Raw genomic sequence first — 25,177 nt, 5'->3', positions numbered from 1 at the left:
CCTTTTGCATCTCGATTTCGAAGAGTTGTTTTTTAAAAGTCAATACACGTATCATTCTTTCTTGGCGGTAAAAAACAAGGTAGTCGACTTTTTACTGCTTGTGGTATAACATGTGCGTCTTGAGCCACTCGTCAAGATGCAATCGTTCCGTAGCTCGTGCATTGGTAAGACGCTGGTCGAGTATTTCTGTAAGCCCCCGTTGATGTGCGTTGGCTAGAATGTCAAGCTGACCGTTGCTTAGATGACAAAGATCCGAGCCAGGAACGAGGTAATACGCTTGTAAATCCACACCCGAGACTTGATAATCCGACGCTTCGAGAAGATGCTGCATGTCTTCTAATGAATAAGACACGAACGCCTTTGTGCTAAAGGAATTGGATAACGAAAGTCCTAATGATGCGGCTTGAGCTTGCGCAAAAGAATTGCACGACATGGTTTCTTTTCTTGTTACTTGATGGCATCGCACACACTTGAATGTAGTCGAATGAGCCGTTTGAAAAGCCGAAGACTCGAGACAGGAGGCACAGTATAGCTGAGGACAGTCCAGTGAATCAGTACCTTTAGACGCACTACCGCTGCATTGACGATTGTCATTAACAAGCTCCCCACAGAGACCACAGGCTAAATACCCCAATGTCTCGGCTACATTTTCGTTTCCAAGATGCAGTTTACCAAGCCATCGATCCCGAATGTCACAAGCGACTTTGTACGGACCATTTGTCCGTTGCTGCTTCCATGTCTGTCGATTTGTTGACTGCGTGACTACATGTGGAGCTAAAGCAGGTAATCGGCGAAATTCAGGGCGCCACGGCGACGATAGCGTCCACGAAAAGTTACTACAACTCATTGAATTGGTCAAGTCTAGTGATTTAAAGACTTGTGCGGTAGAATCTTCGATATGCGATGGCGCAAGATGTCTAGAAGCACGGCTTTTGATGCTAAAGGTACTTCTTTCATCTCCTGGTGTGCTTCGAATGTTGTGGGCAACCCCAGGACGTGGAGCGGACGAAGACCTCACTCTTCCACCAGACGAAGAAATTGTATCGTGGCTTTGTTGTTTCAAGCTACTGTGCTGTCCACGCTTTGATGTTGACAGCACAGTCTTGTGTCGTAAAGACGAAGTTGTCTTAACTGCATCGTTTGCAACAACAAGAGCCGAGCGGGGTTTCTTTCTAACAGTCGTCCAAGCATCCGCTGTTGTTTCAACATCTTTCTTTAAAGATTCCTCAATGGCTTCCAAAACCTCCACTACCGCTGTCATATCGCCAAGTTTATCTTCGCTATCCTGTTCCAACGACGATCCTATAGCTTGCATTAATGACAAACGCTCTTCATCGGAACTCTCCCCGCTTTCGTCGTCTTCCTTGACCGTAGACACACTCTCAACTTGACTTCTCCACATCAAAGCCTTCGATTCTTCTTTCATCGTTTCAAAATGCGGCTGTTTTATTGCTTTGCGCTTTACTTTTTTGTTTTTCTTTTTACTCTTCTTACTAGTCAGGACGGAATTTCCTCCCGTCTTTCGCTTGTCGGCCTTGTCTTCTATCTCAAGCATTGCCATCATTCGCGCCGCCGCTTCTTCTTCCAATTGTTGCCAAATACCACGCACGTACGCAATACACGGTTCTCTCTCTTCCTTCCAAACATCCAGCGCTTCTTCCAACGCCGTTTGTCCAATCACATTTCGTAATGTAATATCCGCGCCATTTGCTAACAGCGTCTTGATACACGCCAAGTAGCCACACGACATGGCTAAATGCATCGCCGTGCTTCCTTCTGGATCTTGAAAGTTCACAAGCACCTTTTTCGTAGCCAGCAACATTGTCAGAATCTCAGCGCGTTGTTCATCAATTTCCTCCACCTCCTCCGGATCTTCTCCTACCATTACAGCACACAGCAACGTCGAGGCACCGTATTGATTCAATACGGTAACATCTGCACCATACTTTAAAAACACTTTCACTGCCTCCACTCTCCCTTCAATACAGGCCCAGATCAATGGTGTATCACCATTACTATTCCAGCAATCAATCATCGACGCATCGCATTCACACAGCGCAGCAACAATCACGGCGTCGCCATTCTACAATATAAAACAAACAACAAACACAGTACTACGCTCAGCTTTTTTTCTCTCGTAAAGGTCTTTTATGGCTCGACCTTTGCAGCAAAATGTAATGCAGTCGATCGAAGCTCGTGCGTTTGTATGCGGACGTCTGCGCCACGTTTTAAGAGCGTGCGCACGACGTCGCGATGACCTTCGGCTGCAGCGACCATTAAAGCCGTAAATCCGTCCACGTCCACGTCATTGACACGTACTCGACCACTGTCTAAGATCTCTTCGAGACACTCCAAGTCGTTCTCAGCAGCGCATTCAAAGAAATTGACGGCCCACGTCTGGCCATCAGCCAGATCGACGGAAAATTCCGCCGTCACTACTTCGTTTTCGTCCGTGTTGACGGAGTCAGCCATTGTAAACGTGGTCGTGGATAGTACAGTAGAAGATTCCCATGGATCGATTGAAGAGGATGCAGCGAGTGGACTGGATCGAGGCATTGCGGACACGCCAATGACTCGTTGGACTTGCACTTTTCTTGACGCACGATGATGTAACGTTGGTGTGGTGCAGTCGGTAAAAAAGAGACGGGGCACGTAGTAATTCTGTTGTAATTTTTTTTTCTGATAAAATTATGAAAAAAAATAATTTTCTTTAGCAAGTAGTGGTAATGTTTCGGTGAGAAAAATGCCGTGTTGTGAGGATCGCTTGGTCTACACGGTCGATTGAGATGTAGGAGCAATGGGATCGTGTGTGATCTCCGCCTGTAGATGTTGCAGTTGCGTCTTCAGGTTGGCAAGATGATCGCCAAGCATCGACTTTAAATGGCTTCGAGCGGAGGCTGGAAGGGCACGACAGTCTAGTAGGTTACTAAACGTCAGAGCAATGATTCGTTTCGTCTGGTGGAGCTGCTTCATTAACTCGTCATTCACATGCTTGAAATGAATACGATGCGGAAGCTGCGTGGAAAGCTTCAAAAGCATTGCCTTATAGTTAGCAATGGCATCATCGCGGTCGGTAATAGCGTTTTGGTACAGCTTTATCGCGTTCTGCAAGTCCTCAATCTCTCGAGTTGCTGACCTGTTCTGCCGACGATAAACTGACAATTTCTCATAAAGAATGCGGCTGCTTTCTTTTATATCCTTTGGTGGCAGAAGGTTAAGCACCATTCTATTAGCCTAGTCAAGCCACGTACCTGCAAAGTGTTCTTTAAAGCTTGTTCGTCATCTGTGGGGTGACGAAGCTTTAAAGCAAGTATCATTAGATGTTTTTTTAGCCGACAAATTTCTCGAGTCTTCTTCATTCGGTACGTTTCGAATTGATGTATCCAGTGCCGATTTAGTGCCTGAGCATCCCAAGCGGATTAAATTGACCATCATAATACAATCCACTGAGTGTCACTCGCGTGCCTCTTTCTCGTCCTTTGAGCTAATTAGCTCTCTTTTGAGTTTCTCTACCGTGGCCGTGTGCTCTGAAATCATGAAATCGCCAACACGATTCAGATCGTTAGTAGTGTCATTAGCCAGGAGCTGCTTTTGATGCATAGTATGTGATTTTTCTCCATCCTTTTCTACCACTTCCGACAGTGTTTTGTTCTCTAATGGGGGCTGCTCGCTCACGCCTACTTGCACTTGCTTCTCGTGGATCATGCCATCTTGTTTCTACATAGGAATACCCTTTTAGTACAGCCCCATTACTTTTTCCTCTCTATACCTCTGTAACAATTAGTTCCTGGCCATTCTTGCCAAGTTTATTAATTAAGCCATCGTTCAATGCCTCAACGTTGTTATTACAACACCCTTGGGTCTCGAGCTGATAAATCTTGTCTTGAGCCGTTTTGTAATCACTTTGAAGCTTACGCATCGCTATGCCTTGGGATTTATAGTCGATTGATAAATGCGTAACTTGACGCCGTAATTTATCAGCGTCGTCAATTGCCTGCTTCTTCAGCTGCATCGTTGCGCTAAGCTCGGCTTGTAATGCTGTGTACATGGACTTATATGAAACGAAATCGGCAACAGTTTGATCTTGGTTTTCTGTAGTGGTTTTAGCGTTTTTGTCCGGCTCATTGGTCATTAAAGAAGACTTCAGCGCGTATTCATGCAACTCATTCTCGCGTTTTGTTAATGTCATTCGGAGCTCAGCCAGCTCGGCAAGCACCTCAGCCTCTGTATACCCTTTGCCTTCCAGCAAGTGCTGAAGTTGTGTTTCCAGGTAATTAATCCGCAGGGCCATGTTGAACTTGTCCCGTCGAAGTTGGTCGCATACAGCGGATTCTTGGCGCAACAAATGACCGCGAGGCCTAAACGTGGAGCTATCGGTGCTGCTGCTGCGCTGTGAGGTTGACGGCATCTTGCGATGGCGGATGCGCACTGTGGGAAATAGGTTGCACTTCAAGAGTGATTGTCACTTCAATTGATTTTCTTAAGAAAAAAACATGAATTTCTTTAAGCAGATTAAATTGCAGCTTTTACATACTAGACTGCTTTATGTGAATATCACTCTTCTACCGTCTTTGTTTCTTGAGTATCCAAATCCAAGTCGGAATCGTGCAAGTTTTGAAGCAGTTCTAGCATGTCTGCTCTGGTTTGCATGCTGGTCTCGTATGCCCGGATAAGATCGTTTCTGCATTTACTAATCAAATTGTCGCGCTTATCCACCTCGAAATTTAAGTGCTTGTTCTTGGTTTTTAAGCTTTTTAGCTCCTCCATGAGTTCGACGAGCCTTCCTTCTAGATAATGAATTCTTTCTTGCGCGGGACTCTGATAGATGGCGCTTAGGCGGTGGCTAAGTTCAGCTGTAAAGGCCGATGCGGTGCTCAGCTCTTTCTTCATTACTCTTTGCCGACCATAAGATTTCTGCGTGCTTAATGGCATCGTAAATTCAAAAATGATTTAAAGTTGTCGCCAAGTTGGCAACTTTAAAGCGGGTCACATCATTTTGGTGTTCAAAGGCTTGTTGCCAAGCGCTCAAAAGTCGGCAATTTCTTTAGTTGATTCATAATGTGTTGAAATGACTGCAAATAATTGCATTAATGTAAGAATATTCAATTCTCTACCGAAGCGCAACCGATGCTGGTATTAGGTGTGAGGTCAAAAATAATCTGTGCGCTCCACATTGAGTTGACGCCACAAATTGACGGGTAAATCGGTTTAAATAAAAGTTAATTTGCCTCATATCTTGTAAGGATTAAAAAGCAATTAAGCAATCAAAGTCAAAGTGTTAAAAGAAAAAATTAATTTTACTTTAAAAAGCATTGAATGGACTAATATCGACTTATAATGGAGCTTTTGACGTACAAAGAAAAATATATGAAGGTCGTGAACCGATCAAAGCACGAGTTCACGCACTTAATACTAGAATAGACTCCTTCTAAGACTTTGGTCAATTCATTCGTGTGTAAAACGTAGACCAACTCCTGGAACGCGAAACATCAGAACTTGGCCGCGGGACAATGATAAGCCAGCGTTGCCGGATGAGCGCAGTCTAGTGAGATTTTCCAACGCAGGTCATAGCGTAGGCATCGCAATTCAATCGGAAAGTACACGAAAATGCCGGTCCACTCTGTTTTATACTGACAAGCAATAGCGTCGTCTTCAATGACACACTGTCCATGACCGTAGCAGCTTCACTTGGACCTAAAATTAGCACTTATAAAAGCAGCGCCGCTCCCGGGACCACACGATTGTGTGCTGAAATCTTATAGCGGTCCGACTTAGTTGCTGTAAACGAGCAAGCTGTCATGACAGCCACAGTCACGTTTTTTAAAGACGGGGATGCTAGTGGACGCAAAAGCTGTCAATTTTAAATTGCATGATTCACATGTAAAGGGTTGCCACCTTTACAATGGGAATCATGTAATTTAAATTGACAGCTTTTGCTGCGACATCGGGGACCTCGAAGAATATAACTCACGTCACAAGCAAGCGTCAATTTGCTGCGCTTGTATAACCCTCGTACAAAGATACGGTGCTAGTATTTCGCGCAGCGGGATCAATACGGGCAACGTATGTTTGAGAGAGCAGTGCACTGAATTATTATAGAACATAGTAAAAGCTACAAACTTTGCTTTAAGCCGCCGCACATTGTCACATCTAGACATGCTATGATAAATAGAGCCACAGACAAAACCTTAACTTCACCATTTCATTGTCGTACGGATCCTAATCAGATAGATAATTGACCATAATTATACTGAGGGCCTCGTGCAGTTAAACAATAGGTCACCAATACTCAATCTCTTGATTTAATGTGATAACGCTAACGACCGTTGCACGGACTAAACTGCGAAAGGATAAAGTTCGTGGTCTTATCAGATTATAGGCTCTTGAAAGGACCAATTTTAACAATCAGACCAGAACGCCAAGTAATCGTTCAATAAAAACATAATGCAGCTGTCCTGCCTTAAAGAAAGTTGAAGCTCGTGGTCCAGCTTCCCGTAGTCTTGTTGTAGTGAAACCTTTCTAATGTTTAATGCTGCAGTTCCTCTTTCAATTACCGCAACAATGACGTGCATGTAAATGCCTTCTTACATACAGCTGGTCTAACGCTTACGTGTAAAGTAGTCAAGAGCCCAACATCAGGTCTCACACTTATACCTAGCATCACTCTCTGCTATTTCCGATATGAATGGCTACTAATATTAGCAAGAAATTTGCAACATGACCCACATGTTAGCGCGTAAGCTATTGTGCACGAGTCATTTGACGTCCTTGGAAGCGATTATATTCAGAACAAATCGCTTAAGATAGTTGCTCTTTCGCCATTTCGGAAAAACTACAATTCCGCGGTGGGAGAAAAGGCTCATTACATTCGACCAAAAAAAGTAAACATTGTTATCATTTCCAATTTGTCTCGGTTCGTGTCGAGTCGGGATTCCATTTATTCACGGCGCTCTTCCTTTTCACGTTAATCGTATCAACTCGTATAATGAGTACTACCATGGTCGCTACCCCCACTAGTAAACAAACGTGGCACTCAAGCATCACCCTCAGCACGCGACGCTCTGTTCTTTTTCATATTTTATTACTACTCAAGTCCAAGTACGGCAAAGTCGACTCGAAAATATCGTACATTGGGCGTCGAGCCGAGCTTGCTTTATACTACCAGGCCTACTCCGCGTGGGAGTATCACAATCCACCTACGCTATGTTGTCGTCTCTACTCGCTCGTGCTCAAGCTCCATTTAAACAGCCTTATCGCTAAAGAAGATGCAGCGTTAGCTGTCGAGATGGTCACTCCCGCTCCGTCTCGCAAGCGCAAGTGCAGCTCAAGTGATGAAACTTGTAACGACAAACGCCTACGATTCAAAGCACGTGATATGGCAATGAAAAGCCTATTGTGTTGCGGAAATGAAGACACACTACAGCTTGTATGCTCCTTTCTAACGGCTCAGGAGATACTACACTGTTCAGCCACGTGCTCACAGACTAATTTACAGCTACCAGCGTTCGTGGTGTCGATTGAAACGACTATTGTAGCATTAATGAAGGTGGCACCTGCCATTCGCTCTGGATTTTTTCAACGATTTCCAAACCTTCAAAGCTTTTCATTGACAGGTCGAATGCACGCGCAACAATTTACGTGTCAAACAGAAACGACGCTCATTGCTCGCAATGTACTAGTGCGTAGTATATTGCATGCATTAAGCCACGCCCACTTGCCAAAACTTGCCCATTTTTCGCTTAATTGCTGCTACACCGAGGGACTTCAAAGCCACGTGACGCGTCAAATTGCTGCCATATTAATAGGACCATCGAACAACTTTCCACGGTTACAAACGCTGTCTTTAGTAGGCAATTGCATCTCGGACGATGGGGCCAAGGATCTCTACGATGCTATGGCGTTGAGTACATTTGCATCTCAACTTTCGCTGCTTAATTTGGCCCAAAATTTTATTGGGGAACGCGGCCACGTTCAGATGCAGGAATTGATGATCGAATTCGCGAGTCGCGGCTCTTCTCTGAGGATTAATTTGCAAAATAATCTTTTAAAGGCGGCAAATCCTCGTAGCGAGCAAGCACAGAATGTAATTTAGAAGTTTCAAGAGATTTCATACATTTGTAATCACAATCTGTTTTATCTTTTGGTGTTGCTAGCGCTAAGGATGTAGTCGCGGTACAAGTGCTTAAAAGTCGTAGCTTATGGCAATCCCCTATTTATACCAGCGTGTTTACTTGACTTTATTTTGAAATACAAAAATCTGTAATTCGTGTGTTTATCCCGCATCGATTAAATTCGTCGATAATGCACATTTCTTAAGAACTGGGACATCCACAAAAATTATTTGGCTCATTTCTATTATTTTCTGAAGAGCTTTCTCGCTAAGTTGCTCTTTGACTTTCTCCGACGTCAGCGGGTTTAATGTCGCAAATCATTATGAGATTGATAAATCGAGGCAGCTCGGCTTGATCAGGCCCAAAAGCGGTGCCGCCACCAACTCAATGTGTCGCGAAGAAGTGCCTTGTTGTGTTGAGATCCTCTTCTGCTTTTTGTTGTTACGGACTGTAGCGGAGCTACCTCCCTCCTAAAGTCAGAGGAAAACTTTCAGACTCAGAGAGTCACTTAGTTCTATTGAACTAATGAGTTTAACAACTCAGGGAGTCGTACAAGCTATTAAAGCTTAAGAAATCCTAGTTGGGATTCAGGGGTTCAGGGGGTTCGTAGAACCAAGTGGCAACTAGTGTCCAAGAGGATATATGTAACGGGGCCTGCCGACTTTCACTGCTTCAGTACAAGTCCACTTCACACTGCCTCAGTGCGAGTGGTGCCTCACATCACTTCACGTACACTAGTACGTGCAGAGGAAGACTCTCCTTAAAGACTTGCTTTAAAGAGGTTTGTGTAAACTGTATTTAATATAATTAAGTTCTTATTGTCTATCTACTTAATATTAACTTAATTGTAAACTAATACAAAACATGTACTAAAAGTCTATCTGTCTTTCTCTTTGCGCGCGTCCATGGCTGACTAGACCGCGTAGAAAGTAGATATAATGTTCTATATCTACGAATGGATAACCTTTTAGAATATTACTTTTAAAGTAATATTCTCTAAATATTCTCTACCTAATAGATAATATATTAATTAACAACCTTTAAGTGTTAATTTCATGTAGCGATACACCCTGTTACATCACCCCTCCCTTAAACGACATCACCTCTGACTGTCATTGGATAGAGTGGTCACCATAAGACCACTTAATATAAACAATGTCGATTGGTCAGAACCATCATTTTAATTATATCGCATGGTTAACAAGTCCATACGGTATGCGTATTGTGCGGCGCCTTCGGGTGCGGTTCATGCAGCCGCGGACGACGCATTATTGTCTCTTGCGGCAGATGTTCCGTCGGCCGTAGTGTTATCTTCTCCCGCAACTCTAAATGTTGCGGGTGCACATGGTGATACACCACGTGAATGCGACCCCTCTTTGAAGGTCGACTTCGAATGCGAGTCGGACGAAATGGCCGGCTCGGGGAGAATAGACTAGTCGCCTAATCATCGCCAGGCGGCTGACTATGAGCCTTCGAGTGAGGGGTCTCATCCGAGTTGACGTGCTGGTAGCTTCGCTACAGCATGTTCGGTTCCGACGATAAGGATGTTTCCTCACGGCCAGTACCGTATCCCGTGCCGTCACCGGCACATAATTCTGAGCGGTGATGACGATGGCATAAGCCATCGTAATAAAAGTTCTTGTGGTATTCCTGCTTCAGTGAGTACCATCAGGGGATCGTAGTCACTAAAATGTCTCGTCTCATACCTAAAAAAACGTGGTATTTGCCCGAACAGCTAATTAATAGCTTGTCTGAAGAGACTACTCCTCACAAGCCTTTCTAAGGTATATTGTAACAGGATGTATCGATACATGAAATTAACACTTAAAGGTTAAGTAATATATTACTAAAAGGTAGATAATATTTGGAAAATATTATTTTACATGGTAACATTCTAAAAGCTTATCCATTGGTAGGTATAGACCTTTATATCTACTTTCTCCGCGGTCCAGTCATCGCTGGACGCGCGCAAAGAGAAAAACAGATAAGACTTTTAGTACATGTTTTGTATTAGTTTATAATTAAGTTAGTATTAAGTAAAAAGACAAGAAGAATTTGACTATAGTAATACAGTTTTTAATTAACCAGGGCGTAAAAAGGAAATACACATCCCCTTTTACTCGCTTCGTGTTGTCAACACAACACGGACAGGGATCACCCCACGTGAGGCATGGAAGTCCTGCCTCACGTTACAACCGATGCAATTTATACCTTGCACCAGTTGGAGTTTTTTTTCAAGCTTAACGCGAATCGTTAAGTCTTTGAAGCCAGGCTTCGCGTCCAATGTCTTTGACAGTGCGGATGACCGCGCCCCAGGCTTGCATAAGCGAGACTTTATCTCCTTATTGTTTCCACTATACCATCGATGCTTGAAAAAACATCGAGATAAAAATCTTCCTCAGCGCGAAAGTTCTTCGCGCTGGGATCAAGGCCATGTAGCTTTGTTGCAAAAAATAAGGGATATTGATTCTATTTCTTACAGATCAATGCGCAAGCCTTAGGAAGGCACTTAACGCTTTAAGATAAAAAGGGGAACTACACTATATTTTATTATGTAATCTAAGAACTTACCCTAGCTAATTTAAATAAATTTTGGCCGCCAGATTTATATCTGGCGGCGACCATATTTGCTACTTATAATAAATGGGATTTCAGTAATTAATATTATAGAATAGGATAATAGGGTATTTTACCAATAAAGTAAATCTACCAGAACAACGGTTCTCCAACCGATGTGTGCCCCATTACAAGGGCGGTGTTGCAATTCCTCCTGTCAAAAAAATATCGATGTCTTATGCTTTGTTCACGTAATATCGTAGCCATTGCACTTGAACATATAATGAATAGATCCATGTAGCAAAAAAAGATGCTCGTTCCAGCCTCGTCAAGATTCTATATAACGACAGAGGTCGCGACACTCCCTTTCTTCCGTGTTTGCTATAAATGTTACGGGGTGTACCGTTACGTAAGTGATTTTCCTCTACGAGTAATAATAATATTATTTCCTATGAGGGGAGATAAAATAAAGAAGTACAACATTATTATCTTTATTATTTTGACTAAAATAGTCTGAAAATTACCACATTTTATAATATTGATGCAATAAGACTTTAGCTCTACTGATTGGTTATTTTAAGTCTAATTCAACGCCACCAATCGTTATAAGAAACGATTGTGCGGTGCGCAAGGAGGCGCCATTCTTAGTTGTTTATTAATATAATAAGCTCAGTAGTGGATAGAAGATCGTTTCGTAGGAAACTCTATGTATTAATACAGTTTATTTTTCTCTTTTCCAAAGCCTTAGTCTAGGCTTTAAGCTAAAGACCCTTGGCTTCAGAAGAAATCCCCCTTTGTATCTTTGTGGCTGGAAAGCCCCCTCCTTCTTCATCTAATTTGTCCATGTTGGATGAAACGTGCATAGGACGTCAAAAGGACTACGAAGTGTACCAGGTGTAACGGGGCACCTTTCATTCGTACTGATCAGTACTAGTTAACCTTACACTAGTTACAGTGTAGGTTAGGTGTCTTGAAACTCTACGTACACAAAGATACAAAGGGGGATTTCTTCTGAAGCCAAGGGTCTTTAGCTTAAAGCCTTAGTCTAGGCTTTAGGCTTCAGAAGGGATTTCTTCTGAAGCCAAGGGTCTTTAGCTTAAAGCCTTAGTCTAGGCTTTAGGCTTCAGAAGAAATCCCCCTTTGTATCTTTGTGTACGTAGAGTTTCAAGACACCTAACCTACACTGTAACTAGTGTAAGGTTAACTAGTACTGATCAGTACTAATGAAAGGTGCCCCGTTACACCTGGTGCACTTCGTAGTCCTTTCGACGACCTATGCACGTTCCAACCAACATGGACAAATTAGATGAAGAAGGAGGGGGCTTTCCAGCCCCTCCCCCTCAAGGAGGCTATCACGCCGCGCGTAAAGGGTTTACTCATATGAGTGACCTTTAATCGAGAGCGATCGAACGAATGAGTTCGGTCGTAGGCGGGCCAGCTATTGAGCCATGCTGAACACTGGAAAGAGATGAACAGCATGCGGCCATAGCCGAGTTCATGCGACACGAACTCAACGCGGCCCGATGGAAAGTAACCTTGTTGCACCAGAAAGGCTCTCAACACGCAGAACTGTTAAGAAACAGGGTGCTTATCAGATGGAACTGTTGATACAGCAGCATTTACATGCTACTAATGAGCCGACGCTTCAGCGTCGACGTGCTAGCTTAAAGATCGAAATCTCTAGATTCAACGCAGTCGAAGGCGACTCCATTAGAGATGGTTCGACGAGTTAGACGACGCCATCGAAGCTCGCCGTATCAGTCATGATGCGACGAAAGTGAAATTTGGCATGTCCAACTTAGCCAGACGTGCCAAATGTCTGGCCTTGGGGCTCAAGCTTCACGACCCCTTGGCTTTTGGGTGATTTGTGGTCTTTAAGACCTGGCTCAGACAATCATTTGAGCCGCCACGTGCCGAATCCAGGGCTCGATCCGAATTCGGGGCTTGAGCCGAGCTACTGGATTCGAAGCAGGGCAATTGTGACATTCACGCTTATGCCCAACAAACGCGATACCTGGTCAATTTTATCGTTAGTTAACCAAATGATAAACAAACATAAGTAATTGTGTTTATTAAAGATCTTGCAGACGGCCCTATTAAGATTTACCTGTTCCGGCTAGAATTTAAGTCGCTCGACCAAGCGATTCCTATAGCGGATCAAGAGGCATCAGCCTGAAACAGGCTTTTGTCCACTTAGGTGCATATCGTCCACCGAGACGACAAGAAAACGGGGGTCCAGAACCCATGGATCTCTCATATTAAGAGAGCGAGAAACCTCGCTCCTCAAGTTACAAACGGTTTCAAAAATGTTATCGCTATCAAAAGACGGGCCACTACGATGATGAGTGTATGCCCCACGGCCCGTGTTTAAAAATACTGAGCAAAAAGACCGACCTCTTGCTAGGAAAAGTAGAGACGCGAATCCGACGCCGTTGTGATTTCGCAATGGCGAGGCGGATCGTCAAAAAAAATGGTCGGGGTCAGTAGGTGCGGAGCTCCCTACTGATTCAGCGAGGTCAAAAGAATTTGCAGCCTTTATGACGAATCTTTCTCCTCCGAGACTATGAGGTTAACGTCATCACCGTGAAAGGAAAATTGTCGAATAAGTTGCCACTTAAGTCCCTTGTCGATTGTTGGGCGTCGAATAATTTTATTAGATACCAATCGCTAGAAGATCGCAGACTCAAATTTAATGAGCGCGATATACCTCTAACAAGGATGACAGTATGCATAGCAACAGGCGCATCTGTAACGGTAAAAACGTGTAGTTGGTATTAAATACACGTTAAAGGGTAAACAGTGCGATGGTGATTTCATCGTACTAGATTTGGACGACAAATTTGATGTCATCCTTGGATTGGAACCATGGCTCAGAAGTACGAGCCACGTTTACATTGGCAGCATCAAGTCGTGACGATACCTGTCTCTTGTTCATTAGATGACCATGATGAGCGTCTTGGAGCGTGCGAATGTTCTACGAGTGAGTGCGATGGCCTCAGTTGTGGGTCAGTCGTTAGCATGATTGAACAAGACCTCAGTTTAAATACCCAACATTGTGGAGTTAGATCCCGATGGCTGTGCATAAGCACAGTCAGCGTCGAAGTTCGACCACTCAAAAAAGTTGAGTGGTACGAAACAAGGATGCTTGCTTGAAAAGCAACATCCAAGAAATTTTGAAACGTCTGTCGCTAAAAGGCAGCGCGAAAGTCCTGGATCGACTGGAGAGTCGATCGTAGAGAATCTCGCTGAGGTAGCGCAAGCACAGCTAGAGGCAGTTAGGGAGGATACTCCCCAAATAAAAATTGAGGGAATAAGTTTTCAAGAATCAGTGGGAATAGATCGTTGGAAACCTATAGTCAAAGTTTTCCAGGTACCCTTGGGAATAAGTTCCAAAGAGGAATCTGAAGTGATAAATGTCATAGTTAACAATGGATCAAGTATAGGCGCTAATACACTTGACCTCTAATACCGCCTCCGAAATTAACTTCGAAGACACTCAATTGTCAGCGCTAGAGCCGAAACGGCTCTTGCGTAATATGCGTAGTGGCAAAGTCAAGCAGATCTGCGTACTTGTCACAGATGACAACTACGTGGCCGATATTTGGTCGGCAATAGGATTTCCTGAGAACGAACGGTTCTCAGCAGCTCATCGATGGACGAAAGTATCCTCGATGAGAAGACACGAATCAAACGTTTTACGCCCGAATCCTAGGAGTATTCGACGACAAAGCCATTATATAAGGATTGTAGAGAATTTAAGGATGTATTTCCTGAATCAGTACGTGCGAGTTGCCTAAGGATAAATGCGCCTGACACGAAATCGACCTATTCCCAGTTTTGAAATACTCTGTCACGGAGCAATGGCCATTGCCTCAACCACAAGTGTTAGCGATCAAAAAACAATTTGCCGATCGATTAGCAGCGGGCCATGTGAGAGAATCAACTTCCTCACATAGCTTTCCGACCTTTGGGTGTGTAAAGTAACAGGGGATGGTGGATTTGCATGCATTCAATATATTGGACGCTGCAAAGGTACCGATTCAAACGTCGATACCACGAAAAGACGTAATCATTCATTGTATGTCAAAGAGTACTATATTTTCGTCAATAGATCTGATGGATGGATTCTCTCAGACCCCCATGGTGAACAGTAGATCCCGTTCAGAGCAAAAAGCACGATCCAGAAATGATCAAGGCGATCACCGACTGGCCTGTGCCAGTCGATGTAAAGGGACTTAGAAACTTCCTCGGTTTCGCGTCGTACCTGCACAAGTACTCAAGAAATTATGCCGAAATGACAGTACTTATTTCTTCTTTGTTGAAGAAAAATGTAAAATGGTCATGGGACGCTGATTATCAGCGTTTCTTCGAGGGTAAAAAGCAAAGCTTGATGCAATCGCCAATCCTGGCGATTGCTGAGCAAAACCGACCATTTCATGTAGTCTGTGACGCCAGCGGTTTTGCAATCGGCTGTGCGTTAATGCAATACGATACAGACGGCGCAGAGCGTGTAGTCTACCATCAGCCACGTCAGCTTCAACCAGCTCAGCGTAATTACAGGCTCATAACAAGAAACAAGTTGCCATGAAAGACGCGCTAGCTAAATTTATGGTCTATCTCTTGGAAAAATAGATTATTCATTGTATATACGGACCATGCATCTTTACGCACGGCCGTAAACAGTCCACACCTCTCGCAAAGAATGGCGAGATGGTTGTCGTTCTTCGCGGAGTATAACTTCTCCGTCGAGTATAAACCAGGACGACTTAAAGTCGTTGCTAATGCCCATTCGCGCCGGTCCGACTTTCAGCCGGCTGCGCAAAGTAACAGTGAGCATAAAGCCAATGTTGCTCTATAGTGTTCTGTCGTCAACAACATTTGACGACGTTAGAAGAGCTTATCAAAAAGAGAGGGCTCTTCAAGGATCGATGAAATTAAAAACCATGACAAGAATCCTTAAAAGAATTGTCGAAAATGTATCGATCCTCAACAGATCGATACACTACACGCAATGGTTAGCTGTATTACACAACCATTGCTACGTTGGTCTGGTATGACCAACGAATGATATCTCGCTATTCGACTCATCCAGGCTATACAAGCTTGGTGGGGATGAGACGGAATTCTGCATCGATGGCTTTTCCGGTATCGGTGGTACTCTTTTAAACGGGCAAATGATGTCAAACCTTTGTTCAAGCTTGGACAGCCTATGTATGGAAAGTTCAAAACGTAGGCCGTGAGGTCTGGCTTGACAAGCAAAATGCTTTCCGTAAACAGCTCGAAAAAAGGACCGTAGTCAGTGCACGCTATAAGTTGCACCGTTTGTCTAGAGAGGCAGAGATTCTTTGCCTCTCGTGAGGGGACTCGTGCCCATTCCTTTTTAAGGGTTCAGGTCATGCTCCTAAGGAAGCATATCCCCTTAATGGACCTTCTGTCGAGGAGGATGGGTCTCGTCGTACTGCAAGACGAGACCCGGGACGTCCACCAGTTAGAAACGAGATTCTTAGTTATTATGCGAGGGTAAATACCCTCGCCAACGAACGCTCGTTCGAACTTTTTTCACCTCAAGTGGTTCGAGAAACTTTCAACAAGAAAACACTTCTCCACCCAAATCCGTCAATGGATGTAGAGGAGGAAAAAAGATCGGATTCGCCTCGTTTAACGAACATAAATCAACATCGTGATTTGAATAACACCCTTTATAATGTAGGGAAGGATATTGAATAGAGCGATCCCGTCGGCGCGAGTAAGTGGTGACGCTTGATAATGTTTCTCGTGACCATTTGAGAACTTCTACGCAGGTTGCAACTGATCAACTGGCGAACGCAAGGACACATCAGTACCTTCAAAAAGAGCTGGTGATAGCTCGTTAGAAGATATTTTTCTGAAGAAAAGAGTTGCGTCGGATTCAAGAGTGTCAGACTTTGTTCCGAGTTAATAAGGTTTTGGCTCGGGACCATCAGGCTTTGGTGGATGCCCTAGACCGTTCCGGTGCAATCCGGATTCTGAAGAAGCCTCGCACTGATGGTACGAGCGGAGACGTCCAACATTAAATGTAGGATGCGTACGCATGCTACGAGGCAGTTCGATCGTGTACGCATCGACTTAGCGATGTAGTGCACGAAACGGGCCGATATACCTTGGCAGTAATTATTGCTGCCTACATTCGTCACTACATGTTTTGGGCACAGTTACCGTAGAAAGTAGAACTAGGTCATTTACATTAATTAAAATAATGTTTGCTCGTCCATTTTTGTCAGAGTTCCGTTTCTGTTGGTCTACAGCATCAGCGATGGAATCCTGTGAGCCACTTCTTCGCTAGTCGGCAAGAATTATCCTGCTGACTCGGTTTTGTTATTGACTTCGGCGCGACCGGTGCGCAGTGCGAAGATGCCATTCTCTTCAATATTGAGAGTATAATTTTCTCAGTAACAAATTTGTTTTCGATGCTGAGTCTTACAGCATCGTTATCAAAGTCAGTATATAGCATTTTTGACATTACTGAGTTTGTCCACTTCAGTGTTAATTATATCAACATTTGTATGCTTCGCATTGATCTTAGTGCTATTGCGAGGTGAGTAAGAGCTAGAAGGTTCTTTGCTCCAGCGAGTCATCCCATTAAACACTTGAATAAGAGTCACTCTCAAACAAGGTGGGTATACGTGGGTGGCTTAAGCCATTCACCAAAAATGGTGCATGCTTTGTAAAAGCATGCACTGAATTGTTGATGGCAATTCTACCATCGGCAAGAACTCGCTCCAATTCGTGAAATAATGGACGTATCCGCGAATTATCTTTTCGAGAATACCGTTTGCCCGCTCCATCTGACCATCTGTTCCAGGATGATCAAAAGTTGGCATTTTTAACTGTGTGCCAAGTAATTTGGACACAGTTCGCCAAATTTCCGCCGTGGATCTAGGGTCTCGATATGGGACCAGTTCGCGGGGTAACCCATGGAGTCGAAATATCGTGCCTACAAAGACACGAGCACAGCCTTTGACTGTGATCGATTCCGGTACTGCAGCAAGATGTATCATTTTGCTGGATCATCAAAAGCGAGAATACTATTCTTCCTGTGATCGTCTTCGGGAAATTTGAAGACGAAGTCCATAGATATGGATGGCCGACACTCTGCCGGAACAGGCAGAGGTTGTAACGGAGCACGGGATGAAGCACTGGGCTTCACTCGTTAACAAACTGCACAAGCACGTATGTATTTGCGGACGAACTTATTTAGGCGTGGCCAGTAGAAGTCGCGACTAATCGTGAGATAGGTCTTCTCACGTCTACGAAGCCCACTTATTGGTGCATCGTAGCACTCATATATGATGCTTAATCGCAAATCATTAAAGGGTGACGATGATGACACGAGGTGTGTCGCTACGAAGTTGGTTATTCTTATAGGGCAACCAAGGCCTTTTTTCAGAAGCAAATCGCACCGTATTGCCGTCCCTCTCCTATTCGCTCATGTTATCGTTAACGTTAAATTGTCCCTTAGAGCGATCCCTAGAATCGCTCTTTTCCTGGTGATGCAAACTGGCATTCTGACTGGAAGAAAGCTATCTACAACGCTGTCTTCGCTGTTCGTGCTAGTTATTACAGCATATTCAACGTATCGCCGGGGCAGTCACTCTTTGGACAAGACATGTTAAGTCGGCAACTCCACACCACAGTCTGTCAAAATGCCGTTTTGACGCGATCCTGACCGACAGTACTTGCGAAAACAGCAACCCCACATAGATTATTTCTTACCTAATGTTCTTACTATTTTTTAAAGCGGTGATATAATTATGCTTCTGCGTCCAAAACGTTTTTGGGCCAAGCTCCATGCGATTGCGAGTGGGCCGTATCCTATCAGCATCGTCAACAACAATGGAACGATAACAATCGACAAGGGTGCATCGACTGAACATGTCAGCATCCGTCGGATCTTCCTGTGCTAACGCTCTGAGCTTTATTGGGGAGTATGAAGTGCCACTTGGATGTTTTCTGACATGTACGTTAGATGTGTGACCTGATCGTTGGCTGGTTGATGGTAGCAGATACCCTCTTAGGTTACCACGCTAGAACATGGCGCAGCAATGCCAGAGTCTTGCGAAGAAAAAGGGCTGGACAGATGATCAAAAAGCAGGCATTGCATCGCTCTGATCGAAGGGGACCTCGCACACGAAGTTGAGATTTTGGTGGATCAGGCTAAAGCAGAAACATGATCGTTACATTAGTTCTACGCAGCGGTGGGACTACTCTCCGTACCAGAAGACTTCAGTGAAGATTTGGACTACTGGCTATGGCATATGACGAAGCGATATGATAAAAGCGTGCGTAATTCTCCCAACGTCTGCGTGCAAATGTTCGACTTTTTGCTGAGCTGCCCCAGAATGTCGAAATTATCCCAGACTTACAAATGCGTCGGTACTTCAAGCAAGGGATGCCGATGTCATGGCAAGACGAAGTGGCGGTGGCTGCTGATGAAACGTATGACGAGATGGTGCTTTCCTTCTCCCGACTTAGGAAGTAAGAACGACTAGCAAAGGTGAGCTCAACACGAGAAGGTCGCGCATTTCATGCTAAGAGCGACAATGATCACGCGCGCAACGAGAAGAAGAGTAAATGTAAGGGAGTTTATCAGACCAACTACAAGCTCGGATTATAAAGCGTACCAAAGACTGAGGAGACCGAGAAAATGTGCTCATATCACAAAACAAGATCACATAATACCAGTGACTGCTTTACTCTTAAAAAGAAGAAACAGGAGCACAAGAAGCTATTGGTCAAGGCTGACCAATATCAAGACAAGCTCATAACGATCATCAAATCGGTATATACATGCAGTGAAGATGAGTGTAAGCAGCAAGAGTCATGCAGCGAAGACGAATACAAGTTGATTGGGCTTCTTCAAAGGGCGTCGGAAGATCACTCAGCGCCGATCCGCATAAATGTACAGATCCGGCGCGACAAAGAACAATTTGACGCTAAGCTAAGCACTGGCGCATCAAAATGCATCGTCAATCAATCTTTTGTGGCAACCAGCGCCAAACACGGCAACTCCGTCGTGCCAAGCGCGAGCACGGTCTTTGAAAATAATAGGCAAATAAGTGCCCAGCCAGTTTGTGAAGCTGAAAGCCGATCTAGGATACAATGGTGATCGGACGGAATTTGCTGCAAACGCTTGAATTAATCATTATCTTTTAAGAGCAAACGTAACAGTGGGATGAACAGTGTCTCAAGACTTGTACCGAAAAACACGACAAAACGACTTATCCGGCTATGGGGTGTGCAGAAGAAGAGTTTAAAGAACTGTTATGTTCGGCTGCCAAACGAAAGGAATTGCTTCCAGACCATCTATCTCCTGAGGTATTGAGACATTACCTGGACCACTCCGTACATATCGACATTTGCATGCTAGGCATTTGGGAAGGATGCGGCTGGACGATTGTATGTTTTCTCTATTGTCGGAATATAAATTCGTTCATGCAAAACCGTATCCTATTCCGTGGAGCCTCGAGAATGCAGCACGAGCCGAGATCCAGCGCCTGATCTAACTTAACGCACTGGAAAAAATCTACGATTCTAGGATGGCTTCTCCAGCATTTTCGTGAAAAAGTCTTATGGATCATTGCGGCTGCTATTTGAGTATCGTCTGCTGAATCGTAGGCCCGATGCAGTCCATACTTCGTCCCTCGGATCCGTGAGATACTACTACGGCTTGCGAAAGTACGACATATGACGACATGGATGGGATATTACGCCAGACGAATGGCACAGCAAAGTCGACCGCTGAGCGCTTTCTGCTTACCTTCTGGAAAGTTTTAGTACAAGGGTCTTCCCATGTGCATCTCAAAAGCGCCGGACAAATATCAATCCTGCCTGGAGAAAATTCTTGGTGTCCTTGAATTTGTTGTCGTCTATCTGGACGAACTGCGCATGTGCTGAAGCAACACACATAGTATGTTCGAGTGGTATTTGAGCGACTGGACAAGTACCATGCCACGTTGAATGGTAAAAAAACTTATTCTACGACAAGAAGCAGATTATTTGGGCTATCCACTGACCGCGGAAGAAATCAAGCCGCAAGCTACGAAGATTCAGGTAACCCAACAGAATGCGTCCCGCGCAGCAAAAATGAGATTCGACAATTTCTGGGCATAATAAATTATTATCGTCATATGTTGCCCAACATAATCGCTTTGTGTCAGCCCTTGCATCGATTGATTTGTTCAAAGATTCCCTTTCACACGACTGTCTAGTGATACGGACGCGTTTCGGGCTATACAACGGGCGTTTGCAGAGGAAGTGCTGCTTTCCTTTCCAGATTTTGACAAACTAATTTATCTATATGCAGACGCAAGTGAAACACAACTGGGCGGAATTGTCATTCAAGAACTGAGAGACTATTGCATGTTACTCTCGTGCCTTAATCAAGCCCCTTTTCAACTATACAACGATGGAGTTTGAATTGCTTTAGATAGTCAAAACACTTCGTGGGTACCGCACAAGGCTTCTCGGATTTCCTGCCGTGGCTCATACGGACAAAAAAATGCTTTACCAGACGGAGGCGAATACGCGAGTCAAGGGTTGGAAACTGCTTTTTGCCCGAAAACCATCTCACACTGCATTAAGGAAAAAAACATTGGGGCAGACGCATTTTCGCGAATGCGATTTGAGACCTCCCAAAATTCCGACGTGATAGATCAGACTTGTGTTTTTTTCAGATGACTCCCATGTGTTATGCATGGACCTGTTATCAAGCAGCATCAAGACGCGGACCGCATGACTAAAAAATAAGACTGCATGCTTGTCAGTCTCCAACAACCTCGTATATCACCTTATCGCCATTCTTTATGTATTATTATCAAGGGCTTATTTTCACGAACAAGTCGAGATTTTTTCTGTAGCGGAACTTCCTCTCTCTTAAAATCAGAAGAAGACTTATTGAATCTAGATATTCACTTATTTCTATAGAACCTGTAAATGTGACAGCTCAAAGAGTCGCAAAGGCTCATAGAGCTTACAGGCGTTCGAGCTCAAGGGATCCAGTGGTGCATAGAACCAAGTGGCAACTAGTGCCTGAGAGGCCATACCTTGAAAGGATTAACACTCTCCCTGATTGCAGCACAAGCACTAAAAGGAACGCACGACGCGCGTTAGATTGAAAAGCGAACTGAGCTTTATTTTATGGTTTTAATTGTAAAACATCTTACCCTAATTCGCTTGGAATAGAATTCGGACACCAGGTATTTATCTGGTAGCTGCTACGCATGTAACTCATAAATTAATAGGATAATAATGCTCTTACCTATTTTAACTAGAACGAGGGCTTTTTACCCAAACTGTGAATTGTCGCACATTAAAGATTTAACAAAAGAAGTGCACCGCTTTGCATCCTCCTCCATCCGACTGTTGACAGCGAGTGTCGGCCTTCATTTCCTGGTAATAAATCTAATTTTTACGGTTGCGTTTTGCATTCCTTTGTCTCGTGACATCTTCACCTGAGTCACCGACTTTTAGTTTCTTCTCGGTGTTGAGGAGCACGTGGACTATGATAGCCAGACGTCTGAGGAAAAGGTGAGGAGCCTCAACCTTACTAGCTTGAGCGTAAAGACGAATGTTGTCTGTTTCCAAATCCGTGCTGATATGGTGATGTCGCGGATAATAGGACTGCATTTCGCATGACATCGGGCCTAGAGCCCAACAAGTTACAAACCCGCTCGATGAAGAGCAAGAGAAGCAATCTTAAACGAGTAGAAAGCTCGTCGTTGGGCTGAGGCCTTTTCGAAAGCAGAAACTCATAGTGAGTAGAGATTCATTGATGCATCTGTGTCCTCAATAAGTGAAGTTTTAATTGTTTTACATCCAAACAAATCGGAAACGACGACAAACTTTCGTTCATTCGCCGGTCCATCTGGACTGTTGCCTTCAAAATATCTGGTCTCTCAGAGTCTGCCAATGCAACTGACGTTCATCTAGATAGTTTTTTTTTTGAATTTGAAAGCCAACACCAAATAAGTGCGGTGTTGTACGAGGCTATGCCTAATTAGCACTCGAGTGATTCGATTGCACATGCAATTGTGGATCCAAGCCACTCTTAAGACGAAATTACGTCCAGTCTACCTCTTTTTTTTGGGATGTGTCGTTTGACGCTAGTTGACCGTGATCGTGACGCACATAAATGTCAGCGGCGTAAGGGCAATTTTGCCGATGGGATACCTCGAGCTCCCAAGAGCTTTATATGAAGGGTACTGAACTTACTTTACCAGATACCGGGATTCGATTGCACACGCAATTGTGGATCCAAGCCACTCTTAAGTCGAAATTACGTCCAGTCTACCTCTTTTTTTGGGATGTGTCGTTTGACGCTAGTTGACCGTGAGCGTGACGCACATAAATGTCAGCGGCGTAAGGGCAATTTTGCCGATGGGATACCTCGAGCTCCCAAGAGCTTTATATGAAGGGTACTGAACTTACTTCACCAGATACCGGGATTGGCTTTTGTGACGATGTCGAGAAGTTTCACAACGTGAAACTGAGTTACCTTGCTCGTCGAGAATTGCCGGAGAGGGGGGAGTATTTCAATACTTTGAAGCGCGAAGTTGGGCTATGTCACACAATCACCGTTAAGTACACTTTGTGTACTTAACAGGATGATCAATTACTTAAGTGAAGTAATAATACCCACCACTTGGGTGTGATTCACATTGTGACCTACCCTTGTGTATATGATGCACATAGGTGTATTCACATTGGAGATGACGCTAGCGTCATCCAAGATACGAGGTACTCTAGAATAATATGCTCGCAATACATCTCAGTGGCTATTGGTTATTATAGGTTCTATATTTAATACGATTAATTATAAATCAGTCTGAAAACTACTTCCTAGTTCGTAAGTGCGCACGTGGAGCCGGACTACCGATCCCATGTACTTGTACTAAGGTACTTAGTTTGTTGGGTGAGATCGCTCAGGCGCCCACCAAATACCTCACCGCACGTGAAAGAAGACGGTCAAACCACTTCCTCGCTATGCGAGGGTGTGTGCTTAGTGGAGCGTGGCCGCAATTGGCGTGCCCGCCTACATAATGCATTAATTTATTAGTATGTATTGCGACCAATTGCTCACCGCCCATTGCGCTTCTAGCAGCCGGGTTGATTTAGAGACTTAAATCAACAAACGAACAGAATTGTTACAATATTATCGTGTATGGTGATATTGGCAATACGTAGAAGAAAGATAATAAGCTTCAATCTCCTATATTATTGCTCTTCATAGATAACAATGTTATGACATGGGTCCGTTACAGCGGGGCTGACTTCGCAAGCCAGTTGCGCTGTACGATCAATAAATGCTGGGAGATTTTCTTTGTTACCATACAAAGCTACTTACAACTGCAGCATTTACTCTGCACCGACAAAATAACTCTTGCTTTCATTGCAAGTTGCGGGTTCGCGGTAATGTTTTGCAACGGGCTAAAGTTGCTCTAATGTTTCACAGTCCCCGTTAAGTAAACTTTGTGTATTTAAGGGGATGGTCATTTACATAAGTAAAGCAACTAGACCCACCACTTGGGTGTGGTTCAAATTGTGACCCCCCTTGTATATGTGATGCACATAGGTGCATTCACATTATGAGGGACGACGCCTAGCGTCGTCTATTACGCGAGGTAACTAATGTAATGGGTAGCAACGTCTGGGTGACTGGACTTCATATAGAAAAGCATTTATGCATGTATTTTGAGCTATTAAAGCTCCAAAAAGCTCCAAACGCCTGCATAAAGGCTTCTCAATATGTGAGCAAATGCTTTGTTAAATAGTACTTTATTAAAAAAAAGAAATTACGCACAAATACTGAATATGTGGAATGTGTGGCTTATGGTGGGTACAAAACCAAAGGCACAAAGATTCGACAAACGTGATCAACCCACGGGCAGTCCCACTCATTACACTTATTTCATCAATACATATGTAGATTATAACGGGGCACCTTTCCCTAGTACTGATCAGTACTAGTTAACCTTACACTGGTTACAGTGTAGGTAAGGTGCCTCGAAACTCTACATACACAAAGGTACAGAGGAAGCTTTTTTATAAAGCTAGGAGATGAAGGCTTTAGAATAGAGAAAGATAAACTGTATTAATATGTATATCTTTCTACTACTGAACTTGTTATATTAATAACTAAGTAAGTATGGCGCCTGCATGCGCGCCACACAAGCGTAACTTATAACGATTGGCGAGTCGATTTAGACTTAAATCAACGAATAAATAGAGCCTATGTCTTATGGCATCAATTTTATTACATTTAGTAATATTGGAACTATTTAAGCCAAAATTAATCAAGATAATAATTTTGTACTTCTTTATTTATTCCTCTCATAAGAAAGAATATTTATTATTTCTCCTATAGAAAATAATACTTATGTAACGGGACACCCCGTTACATAGCCTCCTCCTAACCAACATCACTATAGTGACAGATATAGGGTGACAGAAAATACCATTATGTCTTTCCCCGT

General features: G+C 43.8%; 5 protein-coding genes across 5 annotated transcripts; 1 reads left to right on the top strand and 4 right to left on the bottom strand.

The window, feature by feature from the left end:
* Positions 1 to 91: 91 nt before the first annotated feature.
* On the bottom strand, positions 92 to 2,556 carry CCR75_005863 (uncharacterized protein; the record flags this gene model as incomplete). Its single annotated transcript, XM_067963937.1, has 2 exons — positions 92 to 2,083; positions 2,161 to 2,556. The coding sequence occupies 2 exons, from the start codon at positions 2,554 to 2,556 to the stop codon at positions 92 to 94; spliced, it is 2,388 nt and encodes a 795-aa protein (XP_067815725.1).
* A 213-nt stretch (positions 2,557 to 2,769) lies between these two features.
* On the bottom strand, positions 2,770 to 3,317 carry CCR75_005862 (uncharacterized protein; the record flags this gene model as incomplete). Its single annotated transcript, XM_067963936.1, has 2 exons — positions 2,770 to 3,141; positions 3,252 to 3,317. The coding sequence occupies 2 exons, from the start codon at positions 3,315 to 3,317 to the stop codon at positions 2,770 to 2,772; spliced, it is 438 nt and encodes a 145-aa protein (XP_067815724.1).
* Positions 3,318 to 3,453: 136 nt separating this feature from the next.
* On the bottom strand, positions 3,454 to 4,408 carry CCR75_005861 (uncharacterized protein; the record flags this gene model as incomplete). Its single annotated transcript, XM_067963935.1, has 2 exons — positions 3,454 to 3,717; positions 3,770 to 4,408. 2 exons carry the CDS (start codon positions 4,406 to 4,408, stop codon positions 3,454 to 3,456), a joined length of 903 nt encoding a protein of 300 aa, XP_067815727.1.
* Positions 4,409 to 4,554: 146 nt separating this feature from the next.
* On the bottom strand, positions 4,555 to 4,890 carry CCR75_005860 (uncharacterized protein; the record flags this gene model as incomplete). The annotated part of the gene is made up of 1 exon (XM_067963934.1): positions 4,555 to 4,890. One exon carries the CDS (start codon positions 4,888 to 4,890, stop codon positions 4,555 to 4,557), a length of 336 nt encoding a protein of 111 aa, XP_067815726.1.
* Positions 4,891 to 6,997: 2,107 nt separating this feature from the next.
* On the top strand, positions 6,998 to 8,092 carry CCR75_005859 (uncharacterized protein; the record flags this gene model as incomplete). Its single annotated transcript, XM_067963933.1, has 1 exon — positions 6,998 to 8,092. One exon carries the CDS (start codon positions 6,998 to 7,000, stop codon positions 8,090 to 8,092), a length of 1,095 nt encoding a protein of 364 aa, XP_067815601.1.
* Between the last annotated feature and the right edge of the window lie 17,085 nt (positions 8,093 to 25,177).

Source organism: Bremia lactucae, linkage group LG16, assembly GCF_004359215.1.
Source record: "Bremia lactucae strain SF5 linkage group LG16, whole genome shotgun sequence".
Lineage (NCBI taxonomy): Eukaryota > Oomycota > Peronosporomycetes > Peronosporales > Peronosporaceae > Bremia > Bremia lactucae.
This window is presented reverse-complemented; position numbering and strand designations above follow the sequence as displayed.